This window comes from Bombina bombina, chromosome 4 (assembly GCF_027579735.1).
Source record: "Bombina bombina isolate aBomBom1 chromosome 4, aBomBom1.pri, whole genome shotgun sequence".
NCBI lineage: Eukaryota > Metazoa > Chordata > Amphibia > Anura > Bombinatoridae > Bombina > Bombina bombina.
This window is the reverse complement of record NC_069502.1, coordinates 255,939,353-255,960,106: the sequence shown is the minus strand read 5'-3', so window position 1 is coordinate 255,960,106 and position 20,754 is coordinate 255,939,353. Positions and strand designations below refer to the sequence as shown.

Here is a 20,754-nt window from a genome sequence, read left to right as displayed (position 1 = left end):
CTTGATCGCGCCTGCGTGGCCACGCAGGACCTGGTATGCAGATCTGGTGGACATGTCATCCTTTCCACCTTGGCCTCTGCCTCTGAGACAAGACCTTCTACTACAAGGTCCTTTCAATCATCCAAATCTAATTTCTCTGAGACTGACTGCCTGGAGATTGAACGCTTGATTTTATCAAGGCGTGGCTTCTCCGAGTCAGTCATTGATACCTTAATACAGGCACGAAAGCCTGTAACCAGGAAAATCTACCATAAGATATGGCGCAAATATCTTCATTGGTGTGAATCCAAGAATTACTCATGGAGTAAGGTTAGGATTCCTAGGATATTGTCCTTTCTCCAAGAGGGTTTGGATAAAGGATTATCAGCTAGTTCTTTAAAGGGACAGATTTCTGCTCTGTCTATCCTTTTGCACAAGCGTCTGGCAGAGGTTCCAGACGTCCAGGCATTTTGTCAGGCTTTGGTTAGAATTAAGCCTGTGTTTAAACCTGTTGCTCCTCCATGGAGCTTAAACTTGGTTCTTAAGGTTCTTTAAGGAGTTCCGTTTGAACCCCTTCATTCTATTGATATCAAACTTTTATCTTGGAAAGTTCTGTTTTTGATGGCTATTTCCTCGGCTCGTAGAGTCTCTGAGTTATCAGCTTTACAATGTGATTCTCCTTATCTGATTTTCCATACAGATAAAGTAGTTCTGCGTACAAAACCTGGGTTTTTACCTAAGGTAGTTTCCAACAAGAATATCAATCAAGAGATTGTTGTTCCATCATTGTGTCCTAATCCTTCTTCAAAGAAGGAACGTCTTTTACATAATTTGGACGTAGTCCGTGCTTTAAAGTTTTACTTACAAGCGACTAAAGATTTTCGTCAAACATCTTCCCTGTTTGTTGTTTACTCTGGACAGAGGAGAGGTCAAAAGGCTTCGGCAACCTCTCTTTCTTTTTGGCTTCGGAGCGTAATACGCTTAGCCTATGAGACTGCTGGACAGCAGCCCCCTGAAAGGATTACAGCTCATTCTACTAGAGCTGTGGCTTCCACCTGGACCTTTAAAAATGAGGCTTCTGTTGAACAGATTTGCAAAGCGGCGACTTGGTCTTCGCTTCATACCTTTTCAAAATTTTACAAATTTGATACTTTTGCTTCTTCAGAGGCTATTTTTGGGAGAAAGGTTCTACAGGCAGTGGTCCCTTCCGTTTAAGTACCTGCCTTGTCCCTCCCTTCATCCGTGTACTTTAGCTTTGGTATTGGTATCCCACAAATAATGGATGATCCGTGGACTGGATACACCTAACAAGAGAAAACATAATTTATGCTTACCTGATAAATTTATTTCTCTTGTAGTGTATCCAGTCCACGGCCTGCCTTGTCTTTTTAAGGCAGGTCTAAATTTTAATTAAACTACAGTCACCACTGCACCCTATGGTTTCTCCTTTCTCGGCTAGTTTCGGTCGAATGACTGGATATGGCAGTTAGGGGAGGAGCTATATAGCAGCTCTGCTGTGGGTGATCCTCTTGCAACTTCCTGTTGGGAAGGAGAATATCCCACAAGTAATGGATGATCCGTGGACTGGATACACCACAAGAGAAATAAATTTATCAGGTAAGCATAAATTATGTTATGCATAATTTGTTATAGGGATATTTTATTTTGTGATTCAGACAGAGCAGACCATTTAAAAAAAGTTTCCCATTTACTTCTATTATCACATTTTCTTTGTTCCCATAATATTCTGTGTTGAAGAGATACCTAGGTAGGCATCTGGATCATTAAATGGCAGGAACTAGTGCTATTGCAAATGGGTACAATTCTTACAAAACTACTGCAATATAGTGCTCCAGAAATGGGCCAGCTCCTGAGCATATATCCTTTATTTTCTACAAAAGATACCAAGGGAACTAAGAAAAATTTATAATAGAAGTTAATTAGAAAGTTGTTTAAAATTGCCCCCCACTGGCTGTGATATCTTTGGGAACTCATGGCTAAAGGCTAAGGGCCTAGAGTTATTTATAGATACTTTTATTTTGTATCTGGTAGTAAAATGATTTAGGATAAACTATACTCAAGATGAGTTGCCTATTATTTGCTTGTTGCATGGGGCACACTGTAGGTGCTTCATTTCTTTCATTCCCGTAAATGTCTGTACACTTCCGTAGGATTATCATTCTGTCAGCCGAGGTAGTGGAGTATTCTTAATTAATGGCTTATTTAAAATATAGGCAACACAATATGGCCAGTGATGGATAAGAAAGAAATGACTAACAGTAGTTGTAATGGGAAGGCTATACCGTATCATGATGGCTGAAACAATAAAATATACTATTAACCAAGTTAAGACTTGACCTTTACTACCTAATAGTAAATAAATAAATAAAGATGAAGACTTCAGAGATCAGACTGAGGGTTTATTCAACACAGTAGATCTGCATAATCAACAAATGCAAGATAACAAGACAATACAATAGCATTTACTCTGAAATTCAAATAAGTAGTAAATTTTTTTCTAACAAATTTCAAAGTTATGTATATTTCCACTCCCCCTGTACCATGTGATAGCAATCAGCCAATCACAAATGCATATACGTATAGTCTGTGAATTCTTGCACATGCTCAGTAGGAGCTGGTGACTCAAAAAGTGTAAATATAAAAGAATGTGCACATTATTTTAATGGAAGTAAATTGGAAAGTTGTTTAAAATGACATGCTGTATCTGAATCATAAAAAATTACATTTGACCTGAGTGTCCCTTTAAGGTCCATGAGTGGCCCTGCAACCTGAGATATTTCCTCCTCCAAGTTTACAATTTGCAACTTTAGTGTTTCTTGAGCGACCCTGGTTTTACTGGGAGTACTCTAACTTTATAAGTATAAGAAATAGGTATTTATACTTCATTTTATGATACTTTTAATACAGACCTATCTATATTTTATTGATTGGTTCAATAGCCATGTTCTGTGCAGAAGCTACAATGATTTACCTATACCAACCATTAGGGTCAGTAATGTAAAAAGGACATGCTCTAACTATTTGTTTTCATTATAGCAACAGTACTGTGTTGTGTAGCATTTAGTTGCAGCTCTCCTTAGCAGTGAAAGAGTTAAATAGGAGGGTGTAACATTGCTGCCTTCATTTAGAAATGATGAGAAGTAATGAAATGGAACTTTGTCTACATTGGCACCAGCCTGGCTTCAAACACATTGTTTCACAATAAATACAACATGAATTATCACATCCATCTACATCATGTTTTAGCTTTCAGAAGCCTCACAAACTCATTAATGAGGTGCATGAAATGAAAGACACATGATGAGCAACATCTCTATCAAAAGTTTTGTGCGTCCCACATGCCTTTATGTGCAACCCCACTGACCTCAAAGTGTGGAGTGAAAACAATTTCTTAGTTGATTTGCTTTTGGTGTCCTAACAATATTGTGATGTTTTATCATTTTAAGCCCCAAAACAACACTATCTGTACTGCTATTATTATTGCAGAGTTTGCTTGACTTGATAAAATGATACGCACCAGAAAGTATTCTGAATGCTGTAATTGTCACTTTGATGACATTAAAATGGCACAATTGATATTACAGACTAGCATCTAGATTCAGATAGCTCTTTTTACCAAAGTAAAGTATAGAAATACTGTAGATGCACATATAATAGTAATAATGATAAAATAAATACACTTGTGTAATTCTGTGTGTTGCTAATATGATGTAGGGGTAAGAAAATTGAATAAATCCTATTACTAACAGCAGTGTTGGGGTCATGGGTAGGAAAAACAAAGCAATGGTCTCAACGTGACACCGCTGACTTTTTTGTTGTTGTTTGTTTTTGCTAATCAAGTTATACCTCAAGGGGTCTTATTATGAACTACATATAGGCAATAAATTAATAAAACATTTTTTTAAATAACAATCTAAAACAATTAAAAAGTGAAGCGTAAAATATTTTTAAAAAATTATACAATTTACTTTACCTTTTGCGCTATTTTTTTTTTTTTTTCATCTAACTCTCACAACCCAGGTCAGGGATTGTGTTTAGACACTGTGGCTAAAAATGACCAGACAAGACTAATGGTACAAGTAACACATCACAATATAGAGAGTGGTGTACACAGATGCACACCACACCCTTTAGGGTGCGCCTCCCAATTACAAATAGTGCATATATAATAATACAATCCGACTTCAAATGAACTATAGGAGGGATACAGTAAAAAACAACAATGACATATGATAAGACAACAGTCACAATATACTTTACAGTCTATAGTGATATGTAAGTGTCCATCAAACAGAAAAATCCCAAACAAAAGGCGGCAGCACTCTGTCAAAGGACGGTCATCCTGATGGTCAGAATCTGAGAAGAGAAAGAAACAGAGGCGCCACCATGGCCCAGTACCACCAGAGCAAATGGATATGAAAATAGAAGTATATACTCACAAGCATACAGCACCCAAATGGTGCTATTGAGGCAGGCTGAAACTTGTGTCCAGCTCACTGTTAATCCTCAACAGGGATCCGGTAAGAGTTCCTTAGAAGGCCTGAGGTGAGGTGCCTAGAGGAAAAAGAAGGCAAACCAACATGGCCCAGTAACGTTTGAACAAGGAGAGGATGTGACCAAATGAGTATACTCACAGGATACAAAGCACCTCCAGGTGCAATACCAGCAAGCTGAAACCACAAAGTCGCCCAGTAGACAGTCCACAAAGGTAATCCCCAGCTTCCAGCAAAGAGAGATTGTAACGAAAGAAGGTAGTGCAGTATTGCACCACAACTGGATAATTAGGTAAAATACCACAGAGAGCAAGTGTATAAAAAAGCTAAAATTTTTAATAACACAGCAACGCGTTTCTCAGCCTCCTATGGGCTGTTTCATCACGCTATAATAAAACATTAAAATATACACTTGCTATATAACAAAAATAAAAAACCTTTAGTTTGTCTGATTGGACAATTAATTAAGAATCACACCAATGTGTGCTCAGTAACAATTAATTTCTATGGTAACCCTAATTGGCATTAGAATGAACAGATGAACACAAGCATGCAGATAATTAACAAAGAGAGCATCCAAAATATAGCAACCAAGCAGCAATTCATAACTATAGTGACCAATATTAAACAAAAAACAAATGAGTGCATACATACAAATCATTATACAAAAGATCTGATTAACATATAAACATAAAAGTTCCATTGACACATATAAAATAAATAGAAATACATTCCATTGACACATGTGACAGGGGTTAATAGATAACAGAAGACCATGTTTCCCAAAAAAAAATATAGGGAATATGGATTATGTTACATAGATAGACCATCTGTATCAAATATAAAGACGTGAGAACACCCACAATACACGATAGATCTTGTGCCAAAACACATTTGATGTGTAATGTCGGATGGTATAAGTAAACTCATAAGAAACCTTTATTTGCCCTGTAATAGGATACATGATCATAAGTGAGTCATGCTGGATCAGTTTGAACATCATAATATAATATCGTGAGCTGTATATAGAGGGCTGACCTACCCTTTGTTGTGATACGAGTGTTATACTTTTTTACCTCCTAGGGTTAAACGTTCCTTAATCGTGTTAGTATTTCGTCGGATACAAACTTGTGTGGTGAGAAGGGCATCAGTTAGCTCGATCCCGAGCTTGTTATCAAATTATTTAAAAACCACACTGACTATAGCGTGATCCTCTCTGCACTGTGTTATTTGACCTATCATGTAGATGCAGGAACTTGCTCCAATAATGTTCACTAATTTCGAAGGAGTGTGAACCCGCTCCAATCAGCCTTTGTGTCGTAAGAGGGAAGTATTTCTAGTTAAATCGGCCCCCATTTTGTCTGGACCTAGCCGTGTATATGTGTTCTCAAGGAGGAGTGTGTCTATGAACCAATAAGGGTCAGTGATACGATGTGCTTCTTGTTACCTCCATGATTATTGGTAGATAGGGATAGAGTGTGTATTCTGCCGATACGGAAAGAACAACCTAGTGAAAACAGATGATATGTGTGTCCATAGCTGTGGTGCACTGATATAGTGAGAGGTGATGTAAAGTGTATCTTTAAAATGTATGATACATATTATATCATATATTAATATAGTCCAATGTCAAACTATCAATAAACTGTTTGTGGTGCTCATGTTTAAATCACTATCCATTCTATTTAATGAACTAATATTGAAATATATATAGGGAAAAGATTATAAAGATCACCCTTGACTATATAATCTAATGTTAGCCATCTCATATATTCAGATATATCATATCGAGATGAGAGAAATTACCCTTTATGTCAAGTAGACCAATATGTGTGACAACGTGAAATGAAGTGATTCATAAATTGAAAAAAGGTGTTGGAGTCATATACCCCTGAGTAGTGAGTCGTTTCTTAGTGATAGTGAACTGAAATTCGTCCATTTTGTTGCTACTAAGTGCCCGTATGTTTATGTCAAAATATAATTGATTAGTCAATGTAGAATATGTAAAATGTGATATGAGGAATATACAGTGTATAATATGATGTTCCCTAAAATAATTGGTGTCTTACTATATTGGAGGTGAGTGTATTTTAAAAAATCATATGGAAATATAAAATTCCAATAATAAAATGAAATGATAATATCGAGTGTTATGTGATGATTGTTAATGGTGCGTAGCATACACAATATAGGTGATGATAACAAATCAATAAGGACTAATCCAAAATAATAGGGTTGTGATATATGCTGCAATCACAGCCTATGGGCTGTTTCATCACGCTATAATAAAACATTGCATCTAGAAAGTGACGGATAATTAACATCCTATGGAGCAAAAAATAATAATAATTGTACCAGTAATATAATGATGTAAGACCAATCACTTGTTATCCATAGAATATCTCCTAAATTTACATCTATGTTCATTTGCAAATTGATAGTAGTGATGACATCTCTCACAATCAATCAGAAATATATCAAATTGATATATCAATATATAGATGATCGATAAAGCAGTCACTCTGTCTAGTAACCACAATGACTATTGCTAGTGGTGATGAGTCATAGGTATCTCAGCCACATCCTAACCACACTCTCAGTGTCTAGCATTTGAGAAGAGAAAAGGTTTTATAAAAAAAGTTCCTCTAATGATTAATCTAGGTGAGGTATTATAGAAATTTCTCTAATGGTTGACCTAAGTAACATATCACACTTATGGGTTAATAACAGACAGTAGGCTAGTAACAATGATTGTGGTCACTGGGGCAGAAAGGATAAGGACCTCAAGTTGGTAATACAGTCCCATCTAGCCATAAATTCATCTATAGGGGTCGTGTATCTCCAACCTAAATTGTCCTTGGGATAATAAATGGGATATATCTATATCCCCTCACCTTGAGGTTTAGTAGAAATATTCAGAAAGCCGCCATGTCAAGGTTCTCATTGAGCCCATCTGGCTGAAGTGTTTGTAATTTTTTAATCCAGAACGTCTCTCTTTTCCTGAGAGTCAAGAAGGTGTTAGGGAACGATCTGGAGTTCGCCTCTATTGGTGTAATTCTCATAGGGTTTTTTTGTTTTTTTTATGAAAAATCAGACAATGTCTAGAGACACTGTGAGATTTAGAGTTCTTTTTGATATTGTGTGAGTGTTCACCCCATCTTTTTTTTATCTTACGACAGGTCCATCCAACATATTGGACCCCACATTTGCAGCTCAGAAGGTATATGACGAAAGATGTCTCACATGTCATATAACTCTTGATGTTAAATATCTCACCAGTGGTATATGATGTAAAAATGGAGGCCCTGTGGGATATGAAGCTACACACCCCACGGCAGTTTGTAAAGTTGGTGCTCTCCTGAACATCACTTTGGGCTTCTTTCCTATTATTTTCTTAAGGGTAGGATCATTTGTTAAGACTGGCCAGTGTTTGTTCAGAATCTTGGTAATTATATGATGGTTAGAATTATATTGGGTAATGAATAGTGGTGGATTGCATTCTTTGAATGCCTCTTGATGTTTTTGGTTTCTTGTTGAAATAACAAGACCTGTCTTCATTTCTCACCCTATTGATTTCACGATCTATTAGATCCTGTGGGTAACCTTTCTCAATGAACCTTTCACCAATTATTTGGGCTTGTATGTCATAGTTCTCTATTGTGGAACAGTTTCTTCTAATTCTCCTGAATTGTCCGTACGGGACATTATTCTTCCAACACTTGTAATGGTTGCTCTCGTAATGGAGAAAACTATTACAATCAACAGTTTTGAAGAAAGTTCTTGAAGAGACTTTCCCATCGGATGTCCTCCCCAAGACAAGATCTAAAAATTCGATTTCATCCCTTTTTATATTATGGGTAAACGAAATCCCAAACGTATTGTCATTCAGATGGTCTACAAATCCTCTAATATCATCCTCTGACCCTTTGAAGATGAATAGCAGGTCATCAATGTAAAGGCCATAGAACACCAGGTTCGCTGCATAGTGGGTGTCATATATATATGATTGTTCAAAGCAACCCATAAACAAGTTAGTGAAACTAGGAGCGAACCTGGTGCCCATGGCCGTCCCCTTGATTTGAAGATAGTATCTACTTTGATATAAAAAGTAGTTATGCTTGAGAATAAAGTTTATCAGTTGAATAATGAAATCTGTTTGTTGAGCAGGCATATAAATATCTTGTTCAAGGAAGGACCTTACTGCTCTTGTTCCTATTTCATGTTGTATATTTGAATAGGAAGGAAGAGTGATAATGAATTTTTGCAAGAATTGGTCTATATAAGCTGAAAGGGAGTCGGTAAGGCTCCCTATCCCAGCAATAATTGGTCTGCCTTGTGGTTTTAGGGGGTCCTTGCGGACTTTGGGCAGATGATAATAGAATGAGGTACAGGGGTATTTGGGGAGACAGTAGTCTCTTTCATGTTTGTTCATGATACCCATATCCACACCCTTCTGTAAGATATTATTTAACTGGTCATAGAACCTAGAGGTGGGATCACCACAAAGGGTATTATAATACTCCTGGTTATTTAGTACAGGTAGCCCTCAGTTTACGCCTGGGTTAGGTTCCAGAAAGAATGGTTGTAAATCGAAACTGTTGTAAATTGAAACCCAGTTTTTAATGTAAGTCAATGGGAAGTGAGGGAGATAGGTTCCAGGCCCCACTCTAAAAGTAACACCTAATACATTATTTTTAAAGCTTTGAAATTAAGACTTTAAATGCTAGACAGCATTATAAACCTAATAAAATAATCACACAACACAGACTTCACTTGCATTTTTCTGCAAACAGTTCTTTCTATGCATTCCAATCTGGACTGAGTTATAGACAGGAAGATCTTGTTTCTTTAAAATCTGCTTGATAGCTCAGGTCTGGTTAAACTAATTAATCTCAGCTTGCTTGGCTTTGCTGCAACACAAGTGGACAGCTCCACCTATTAGCTATTTTAATAAATGCACTGCTTCTCAATGCTTTTCGATAGCAGTCACATGACTGGAAAAAAAGGTTGTTATTCTGAAACGGTGTAAATTGAACCGTTGTAAAATGAGGGCCACCTGTATTCAATTTGCCTCCAGTAGGTAGTCTTGCATGTTTTGGAGAACTATGCCTCCCCCCTTATCCGCCTGTCTGATCACCAGGTCAGATCTATTCATCAGACTAGCAAGAGCTTTCCGTTCCAAATCTCACAGTCTCTCTAGACATTGTCTGATTTTTCATAAAAAACAAAAAAACCCTATGAGAATTACACCAATAGAGGCGATCTCCAGATCGTTCCCTAACGCCTTCTTGACTCTCAGGAAAAGAGAGACGTTCTGGATTAAAAAATTACAAACACTTCAGCCAGATGGGCTCAATGAGAACCTTGACATGGCGGCTTTCTGATTATTTCTACTAAACCTCAAGGTGAGGGGATATAGATATATCCCATTTATTATCCCAAGGACAATTTAGGTTGGAGATACACGACCTCTATAGATGAATTTATGGCTAGATGAGACTGTATTACCAACTTGAGGCCCTTATCTTTTCTGCCTCAGTGACCACAATCATTGTTACTAGCCTACTGTCTGTTATTAACCCATAAGTGTGATATGTTACTTAGGTCAACCATTAGAGAAATTTCTATAATACCTCACCTAGATTAATCATCAGATGAACTTTTTTTATAAAACCTTTTCTCTTCTTAACTGCTAGACACTGAGAGTGTGGTTAGGATGTGGCTTAGATACCTATGACTCATCACCACTAGCAACAGTCATTGTGGTTACTAGACAGAGTGACTGCTTTATGGATCATCTATATATTGATATATCAATTTGATATATTTCTGATTGATTGTGAGAGATGTCATCACTACTATCAATTTGCAAATGAAAATAGATGTAAATTTAGGAGATATTCTATGGATAACAAGGGATTGGTCTTACATAATTATATTACTGGTACAATTATTATTATTTTTTGCTCCATAGTATGTTAACTATCCGTCACTTTCTAGATGCAATGTTCTCTGTGATTGCAGCATATATCACAACCCTATTATTTTGGATTAGTCCTTATTGATTTGTTATCATCACCTATATTGTGTATGCTATGCACCATTAACAATCATCACATAACACTCGATATTATCATTTCATTTTATTATTGGAATTTTATATTTCCATATGATTTTTTAAAATACACTGACCTCCAATATAGTAAGACACCAATTATTTTAGGGAACATCATATTATACACTGTATATTCCTCATATCACATTTTACATATTCTACATTGACTAATCAATTATATTTTGACATAAACATACGGGCACTTAGTAGCAACAAAATGGACGAATTTCAGTTCACTATCACTAAGAAACGACTCACTACTCAGGGGTATATGACTCCAACACCTTTTTTCAATTTATGAATCACTTCATTTCACGTCGTCACACATATTGGTCTACTTGACATAAAGGGTAATTTCTCTCATCTCGATATGACATATCTGAATATATGAGATGGCTAACATTAGATTATATAGTCAAGGGTGATCTTTATAATCTTTTCCCTATATATATATATATTTCTCTTGTAAGGTGTATCCAGTCCACGGGTTCATCCATTACTTGTGGGATATTCTCCTTCCCAACAGGAAATTGCAAGAGGACACCCACAGCAGAGCTGTCTATATAGCTCCTCCCCTAACTGCCACCCCCAGTCATTCTCTTGCAACTCTCGACAAGGGAAGTATCAAGAGATAAGTGGTGACTTAGTTTAGTGTTATCTTCAATCAAAAGTTTGTTATTTTTAAATGGTACCGGCATTGTACTGTTTTTACTCTCAGGCAGAAATTAGATGAAGAATTCTGCCTGGAGGTTGATGATCTTAGCGGTTTGTAACTAAGGTCCATTGCTGTTCTCACACATAACTGAAGAGTATGGAAGAAAGCTTCAGTTGGGGGAACGGTCTGCAGATTACCTGCTTTGAGGTATGTTCAGTATTTTTATTTCTAGAGAGATTAAATAAGTTCTAGAAAATGCTGACAGAGCCTTGTGTATTTAAGGTAAGCCTGATGCAGTGATTTAACAGCGACTGGGATCATGCTTACAAAACAGGGTAATACTCATGTTAATATTATTCAGTGTCAAAACGTTTACATGTTTTCATAAATAGAACGTTTTTTTCTCTGAGGGAGATAAATCTTTATTTGGGGCCTAGTTTTCCATATGGCTAGTCAGATACTCCTAGGAGTATTTTCTTAAGGCCCCTCTGACATCCAGTACATGGTGGGAGGGGCCTATTTTAGCGCTATTGCTGCGCAGTTTTAATTCAGACTGAGACATCCAGCTTCCCTAGAGGAGTCCTTTGGCATCTGAGGACCATTATAAGGGGTTTATTCCTTCACCAAATTGTATTTGAGGGCAGGTAGGAGCCTCAGCAGAGCTGTGGCAGTTGCTCAACTGTTTTTTACCAGTGGTTGACGTTTTTGAATCCGGTTTGGGGGCTAAGGGGTTAATCATCCATTTGCAAGTGGGTGCAATGTTGTTTTAGCCCCTTACACACACTGTAAAAATTTCGAAGACTTTACTATATTTTTACACTGTTTTGCAGTTTAAGTGCTAGTTTTTTTCTCTTAAAGGCACAGTAACGTTTTTGTTTAATTACTGTTTCACCTTTATTAAAGTGTTTTCCAAGCTTGCTTGTCTCATTACTAGTCTGTTAAACATGTCTGACATAGAGGAAACTCCTTGTTCAATATGTTTGGAAGCCATGGTGGAACCATCTCTTAGAATGTGTACCAAATGTACTGACATTTCTATAAACTATAAAGACCATATTATGGCGCTTAAAGATTTATCTCCAGAGGATTCTCTGACTGAAAAAAAGGGAGATTATGCCATCTAGCTCTCCCCATGTGTCAGAACCTATAACTCCCGCTCAAGTGACGCCAAGTACATCTAGCGCGTCTAATTCTTTTACCTTACAGGACATGGCGGCAGTTATGACTAATACCCTTACAGAGGTATTGTCCAAACTGCCAGGGTTACAAGGAAAGCGAGACACCTCCGGGGCCAGAACTTATACAGAGCTTTCTGACGCTTTAATACCTGTGTCCGATATACCCTCACAATACTCAGAAGCTGAGGCAGGAGAGCTTCTATCTGTGGGTGACATTTCAGATTCAGAGAAGGCGTTGCTTCAGTCTGATTCTGAAATGACAGTGTTTAAATTTAAGCTCGAACACCTCCGCTTATTGCTTAGGGAGGTTTTAGCGACTCTGGATGACTGTGAACCCATTGTAGTTCCAGAGAAATTGTGTAAGATGGACAAGTACTTTACAGTGCCTGTTTACACTGATGTTTTTCCAGTCCCTAAGAGGTTTTCGGAAATTATTACTAAGGAATGGGATAGACCAGGTGTGCCGTTCTCTCCCCCTCCTGCTTTTAAAAAGATGTTTCCCATAGATGCCGCCATACGGGACTCGTGGCAGACGGTCCCTAAAGTGGAGGGAGCAGTCTCTACCCTAGCGAAGCATACAACTATCTCCGCCGAGGACAGTTGTGCTTTCCTAGATCCTATGGATAAAAAATTGGAGGGTCTCCTTAAGAAAAATTTTATACATCAAGGTTTTATTCTCCAGCCTCTTGCATGCATTGCCCCAGTTACTGCTGCAGGGTCTTTCTGGTTCGAGTCTCTTGAGGAGGCTCTACAGGTGGAGACCCCGTTAGATGATATTTTAGACAGGATTAAAGCTCTTAAGTTAGCTAATTCCTTTATTTCTGACGCCGTTTTTCATTTAACCAAGCTGACGGCTAAGAATTCAGGTTTTGCCATTCTGGCGCACAGGGCGCTATGGCTTAAGTCCTGGTCAGCAGACGTTACTTCAAAGTCTAAGCTTCTTAACATCCCCTTCAAGGGACAGACCCTATTCGGGCCTGGTCTGAAGGAGATCATCTCTGACATTACTGGAGGAAAGGGCCATGCCCTTCCTCAGGATAGGTCCAGCAAATTAAGGACCAAGCAGAATAATTTTGGTTCCTTTCGAAACTTCAAGGGTGGCGCAGCTTCGGTTTCCTCTAATGCAAAACAAGAGGGAAATTTCACCCAGTCCAAACCAGTCTGGAGACCTAACCAGACTTGGAACAAAGGGAAGCAGGCCAAGAAGCCTGCTGCTGCCTCTAAGACAGCATGAAGGGGTAGCCCCCGATCCGGGACCGGATCTAGTAGGGGGCAGACTTTCTCTCTTCGCCCAGGCTTGGGCAAGAGACATCCAGGATCCCTGGGCACTAGAGATTGTTTCCCAGGGTTATCTTCTAGATTTCAAAGCCTCATCTCCAAAGGGGAGATTTCATCTCTCACAATTATCTGCAAACCAGATAAAGAGAGAGGCATTCTTACGTTGCGTTCAAGACCTACTGGTTATGGTAGTGATCCACCCAGTTCCAAGAGAGGAACAGGGGCAGGGTTTCTATTCAAACCTGTTTATAGTTCCCAAAAAAGAGGGAAATTTCAGACCAATCTTGGATCTCAAAATCCTAAACAAATTTCTCAGGGCCCCATCCTTCAAAATGGAGACAATTCGAACATCCTCCCGATGATCCAGGAGGGTCAATATATGACTACCGTGGACTTAAAGGATGCTTATCTACACATTCCGATTCACAGAGAGCATCATCAGTCCCTAAGGTTCGCCTTCCTAGACAGGCATTACCAGTTTGTGGCTCTTCCCTTCGGGTTAGCCACGGCGCCATTCTGATTCAGGCGTCGACTTTTCAAATCGCCAAGTCCCATACGGACATTGTTCTGGCCTTTCTGAGGTCTCACGGGTGGAAAGTGAACAGAGAAAAGAGTTCTCTTTCTCCCTTCACAAGAGTTTCCTTCCTAGGAACTCTGATAGAGTCAGTAGAAATGAAGATTTTTCTGACGAAGGTCAGGATATCAAAGCTTCTAACTTCCTGCCGTGTTCTTCATTCCACTTCTCGGCGGTCAGTGGCTCAGTGTATGGAAATGATCGGCCTAATGGTAGCAGCAATGGACATAGTTCCGTTTTGCCCGCCTACATCTCAGACCACTGCAACTTTGCATGCTCAATCAGTGGAATGGGGACTACACAGATTTGTCTCCTCTGTTAAATCTGGATCAAAAGACCAGGGATTCTCTTCTCTGGTGGTTATCTCGGGTTCACCTGTCCATGGGAATGAGTTTCCGCAGGCCAGAGTGGACTATAGTGACAACAGATGCCATCCTTCTGGGCTGGGGTGCGGTCTGGAACTCCCTGAAGGCTCAGGGTTCGTGGACTCAGGAGGAAGCCCTCCTTCCGATAAACATTCTGGAACTCAGAGCGATATTCAATGCTCTTCAGGCTTGGCCTCAGCTAGCTGCGGTCAAGTTCATCAGATTTCAGTCGGACAATATCACGACTGTAGCCTATATCAACCATCAGGGGGGAACAAGAAGTCCCCTGGCAATGATGGAAATTTCAAAGATAATTCTATGGGCGGAGGTTCACTCTTGCCATCTATCTGCTATCCATATCCCAGGAGTAGAGAACTGGGAGGCGGACTTTCTAAGTCGGCAGACTTTTCATCCGGGGGAGTGGGAGCTCCATCCAGAGGTATTTGCCCAGCTGATTCAATTATGGGGCAAACCAGAACTGGATCTAATGGCGTCTCGTCAGAACGCCAAGCTTCCTCGTTACGGGTCCAGGTAGAGGGATCCCCAGGCGACGCTGATAGATGCTCTAGCAGTGCCCGGGTCCTTCAGCCTGGCTTATGTGTTTCCACCGTTTCCTCTCCTCCCTCGTCTGATTGCCAAGATCAAGCAGGAGAGAGCTTCAGTGATTTTGATAGCACCTGCGTAGCCACCCAGGACTTGGTATTCAGATCTGGTGGACATGTCATCCTTTCCACCATGGACTCTGCCGCTGAGGCAGGACCTTCTACTCCAAGGTCCATTCAAACATCCAAATCTAGTTTCTCTGCGTCTGACTGCTTGGCGATTGAACGCTTGATTTTATCACAACGTGGTTTCTCCGAGTCGGTCATTGTTACCCTGATTCAGGCTCGAAAGCCTGTCACCAGGAAAATCTATCATAAGATATGGTGTAAATATCTTCATTGGTGTGAATCCAAGGGTTACTCGTGGAGTAAGGTCAGGATTCCCAGGATATTATGTTTTCTCCAAGGATTGGAAAAGGGATTATCGGCTAGTTCCTTAAAGGGACAGATTTCTGCTCTGTCTATTCTTTTGCACAAGCGCCTGGCTGATGTTCCAGACGTTCAGGCGTTTTGCAGGCTTTGGTTAGAATCAGGCCTGTGTTTAAACCTGTTGCTCCGCCATGGAGTTTAAATTTAGTTCTTAAGGTTCTTCAAGGGGTTCCGTTTGAACCCTTGCATTCCATAGATAATTCGTTTAGCCTATGAGACTGCTGGCCAGCAGCCTCCTGAAAGAATTACAGCTCATTCTACTAGAGCGGTAGCTTCCACATGGGCTTTTAAACATGAGGCCTCTGTTGAACAGATTTGTAAGGCGGCGACTTGGTCTTCGCTTCATACTTTTTCTAAATTCTACAAATTTGATACTTTTGCTTCCTCGGAGGCTATTTTTGGGAGAAAGGTCTTACAGGCAGTGGTGCCTTCTGTTTAAGTACCTGCCTTGTCCCTCCCTTCATCCGTGTCCTAAAGCTTTGGTATTGGTATCCCACAAGTAATGGATGAACCCGTGGACTGGATACACCTTACAAGAGAAAACAAAATTTATGCTTACCTGATAAATTTCTTTCTCTTGTCACTTTAAGGCAGGTGTTTTTATTTTTTTAAACTACAGTCACCACTGCACCCTATAGTTTCTCCTTTTTCTTACTTGTCTTCGGTTGAATGACTGGAGGTGGCAGTTAGGGGAGGAGCTATATAGACAGCTCTGCTGTGGGTGTCCTCTTGCAACTTCCTGTTGGGAAGGAGAATATCCCACAAGTAATGGATGAACCCGTGGACTGGATACACCACAAGAGAAAGAAATTTATCAGGTAAGCATAAATTTTGTTTTTTCAATATTAGTTCATTAAATAGAATGGATAGTGATTTAAACATGAGCACCACAAACAGTTTATTGATAGTTTGACATTGCACTATATTAATATATGATATAATATGTATCATACATTTTAAAGATACACTTTACATCACCTCTCACGATATCAGTGCACCACAGCTATGGACACACATATCATCTGTTTTCACTAGGTTGTTCTTTCCGTATCGGCAGAATACACACTCTATCCCTATCTACCAATAATCATGGAGGTAACAAGAAGCACATCGTATCACTGCCCCTTATTGGTTCATAGACACACTCCTCCTTGAGAAAACATATACACGGCTAGGTCCAGACAAAATGGGGGCCGATTGGACTAGAAATACTTCCCTCTTACGACACAAAGGCTGATTGGAGCGGGTTCACACTCCCTCGAAATTAGTGAACATTATTGGAGGAAGTTCCTGCATCCACATGATAGGTCAAATAACACAGTGCAGAGAGGATCACGCTATAGTCGGTGTGGTTTTTAAATAATTTGATAACAAGCTCGGGATCAAGCTAACTGATGCCCTTCTCACCACACAAGTTTGTATCCGACGAAATACTAACACGATTTAGGAACGTTTAACCCTAGGAGGTAAAAAAGTATAACACTCGTATCACCACAAAGGGTAGGTCAGCCCTCTATATACAGCTCACGATATTATATTGTGATGTTCAAACTGATCCAGCATGACTCACTTATGATCACGTATCCTATTACAGTGCAAATAAAGGTTTCTTATGAGTTTACTTATACCATCCGACATTACACATCAATATACCTTGTTTTGGCACAAGATCTATTGTGTATTGTGGGGGTTCTCACGTCTTTATATTTGATACAGATGGTCTATGTATGTAACATAATCCATATTCCCTATATTATTTTTTGGGAAACATGGTCTTCTGTTATCTATTAACCCCTGTCACATGTGTCAATGGAATGTATTTCTATTTATTTTATATGTGTCAATGGAACTTTTATGTTTATATGTTGATCAGATCTTTTGTATAATGATTTGTATGTATGCACTCATTTGTTTTTTGTTTAATATTGGTCACTATAGTTACGAATTGCTGCTTGGTTGCTATATTTTGGATGCTCTCTTTGTTAATTATCTGCATGCTTGTGTTCATCTGTTCATTCTAATGCCAATTAGGGTTACCATAGCAATTAATTGTTACTGAGCACACATTGGTGTGATTCTTAATTAATTGTCCAATCAGACAAACTAAAGGTTTTCTTATTTTTGTTATATAGCAAGTGTATATTTTAATGTTTTATTATAGCCTGATGAAACAGCCCATAGGAGGCTGAGAAACGCGTTGCTGTGTTATTAAAGATTTTAGCTTTTTTATACACTTGCTCTCTGTGGTATTTTACCTAATTATCCAGTTGTGGTGCAATACTGCACTACCTTCTTTCGTTACAATCTCTCTTTGCTGGAAGCTGGGGATTACCTTTGTGGACTGTCTACTGGGCGACTTTGTGGTTTCAGCTTGCTGGTATTGCACCTGGAGGTGCTTTGTATCCTGTGAGTATACTCATTTGGTCACATCCTCTCCTTGTTCAAACGTTACTGGGCCATGTTGGTTTGCCTTCTTTTTCCTCTAGGCACCTCACCTCAGGCCTTCTAAGGAACTCTTACCGGATCCCTGTTGAGGATTAACAGTGAGCTGGACACTGTTAAGTTTCAGCCTGCCTCAATAGCACCATTTGGGTGCTGTATGCTTGTGAGTATATACTTCTATTTTCATATCCATTTGCTCTGGTGGTACTGGGCCATGGTGGCGCCTCTGTTTTTTTCTCTTCTCTAATGGTACAAGTAGCAATATTAGTAAATAGATTAAAGGGGGCATATTCATTAGCAGTCAGCTGAGCCATCATTTGTAATTGTTTTATTTAATAGAGTACAAGAAGATGTCAGGAAACTATCCAAATCAAAAAGCAGAATACAAAACAAAAGATCACTCTTATTTTTCCTGTTTACTTTAAAAATCAATTTTTTATTCTTTTTATTTTTTTTGCTCTAGAGCAAAAAGGAAATGAGGAGCGACTGAACACAGCACACACAGAAATGCGACTGCTGCAGGATAACCTACGTCATGTAGAGATGGAGAGACAAGCTGTGGGCGAGCGTGCATCAGCCCTTGAGCACAGCCTGCGTGTCTGTGAAGATGAAAAGAGGGAACTTCAGGTAGAAGAGAAACTGATCACAATTCATTAGGGACGTTATCCAGCTATTATATATGTGTGTGTATGTATATATATATATAAAATGACATAAAGTCACCCAACATCAATGTGCATGTGGTGTAGAGCATGCCCGGACGCATAAAAGCTGTGATTTAAAACCACCAAATATTTATTTCTGAACTCTTGCTAAGTTAAAGCATTAGTATTATGTTGTTTAAAAATGAATATGAATTTATATTTTATATATATATATATATATATATATATATATATATTGGGTCAATGTTCTATTGTAGCCCTGGTTCCTAATAGCAAAGTAAGGTTATTATAAGCACAAATGTGAATCCTGTTACAGTTCATATTTAGTAAGCACACTTAAGGCAAAGAAACATGGCTCATTCTGCTGGCTAACATTCACTGGCGTATTTCCTATTATTGACCACAGCTGTGCTTCCACTCTGCTTCTCATGCAAATCCAGTGTTTTCCTGGATGTGGCAGTTACCACTAACCATAACTCTTACACAATCAATCTAAAGAAATGCTGTCTAATAATATGTAATGGTTGACACAATACATCAATAAGGCTGACCCAAGAACAGTTGGAGACAGTGGGTGGAGACTCATATTTTTTTTTGTATTAGAACTCAATTTCTATCTATGAAGAAATTTGAACATGAAATCTCCAAAATATTTATAGTTTATGGAGCGTTAATAGCAGAAATGACTTATCAAAACCAGTTTGTATAGTTTCCTGTGTTTGTTTCAGGATCGGCTTTCCCGGGCACGCAGTGGTGAAAGCCGTCAAGAGTTGGAATGCAAAGGTTTAAGAGAGATTCTTGAAGCATCAGAGAACCGAGGAACTGACCTGGAGCTGAAACGGCGCTCGCTAGAGGGGGAGTTTGAAAGGGCCAGGCTTAGCCTTGCTGAAAGAGAAGTGGAAGTTCAATCTCTACAGGAAAGACTAGATGATCTGCAGGAGAGTCTGCGAGAGAGTGAGGACAGAGAAGCAGGGCTGCAGAGAGAAGTGCAGCAATTGAGTCTGGCACTGACAAGGGCCCATGATGGAGAGCGCCAACTGCAAGAGAAGTCCCAAGAGCTGACCGTGGCATTGGGAGAGGCTGCAGCTGGCAGGGGTAACATGCAAGAGGATGTGACCAGATTACAGGGAGCTCTGACAGCAGCTGAAGCAGATAGGAGGATTCTACAGGTATCAATAGCACTAATGTGTAAAGTCAAGTGACACAGATACTTTTTAATATCACACCTATATTTTATGAATTCACTCAAAGGGAGACCGGATTAAATATAGGTAATCTGCATCTGAAACACACGTGCAGTGAACCCCAAGGAATACACTGAAATAAGTGTATCTAAAACAAAATAAGTTAATATCGTATTAAAGGGAAATGCATCTTCATTTTTTTCTTTAAAGATTCAGAAATAGTGTAACGTTTAAAAGAAAACAAATTTACTTCTGTTATGAAATATTCTTTATTGTCTTGGTATTTTTTGTTAAAATCAGGTACGTAATAGATTAGAAGCAATGATGCTTGAAGCCCGCTGGAATCATTGCCTATCCATAACAGTCGAACTTTGCAATGGACTCACACTAAGGCCAGAATATGAACCCTTTCTTACTCCACTTTAATTTAGAACTATAGCCTTGTATAAACAGACTGTCATTAATGTATCAAATATAAATGTAAGCTAAAAATTGTAATAGAAATTATATAATAACAATTTTTTAAAAATGCAGGTACGTAGGCTCAGGAGAGTTCATGTGTCTGATCAACTATATGGGACAAGTTTTGCAAAATACTTTAATAATGTTATACATTTGTAAGATCACCAGATGGCAGCAGTGTTTGCTCCAGTAAAGTGTGTGTGCGTCCTACCTAGGTATGATCATGAACAAAGAATACCATGAGAATGAAGAAAATTTGATAATAAAAGGGAGCACAAAACTTTTTTTTAAATTGTATTTTCTATATGAATC

At 38.9% G+C, this 20,754-nt stretch overlaps 1 protein-coding gene across 1 annotated transcript in view; it reads left to right on the top strand.

Moving 5' to 3' along the window:
* Positions 1 to 20,754, top strand: part of LOC128657266 (rootletin-like) — a 282,131-nt gene that overhangs the window by 240,719 nt on the left and 20,658 nt on the right. The window contains exons 30-31 of the mRNA XM_053711546.1: positions 18,595 to 18,758; positions 19,525 to 19,965. Of these exons, the coding sequence (XP_053567521.1) occupies positions 18,595 to 18,758; positions 19,525 to 19,965 (605 nt within the window). The remainder of the gene's footprint in view (positions 1 to 18,594; positions 18,759 to 19,524; positions 19,966 to 20,754) is intronic.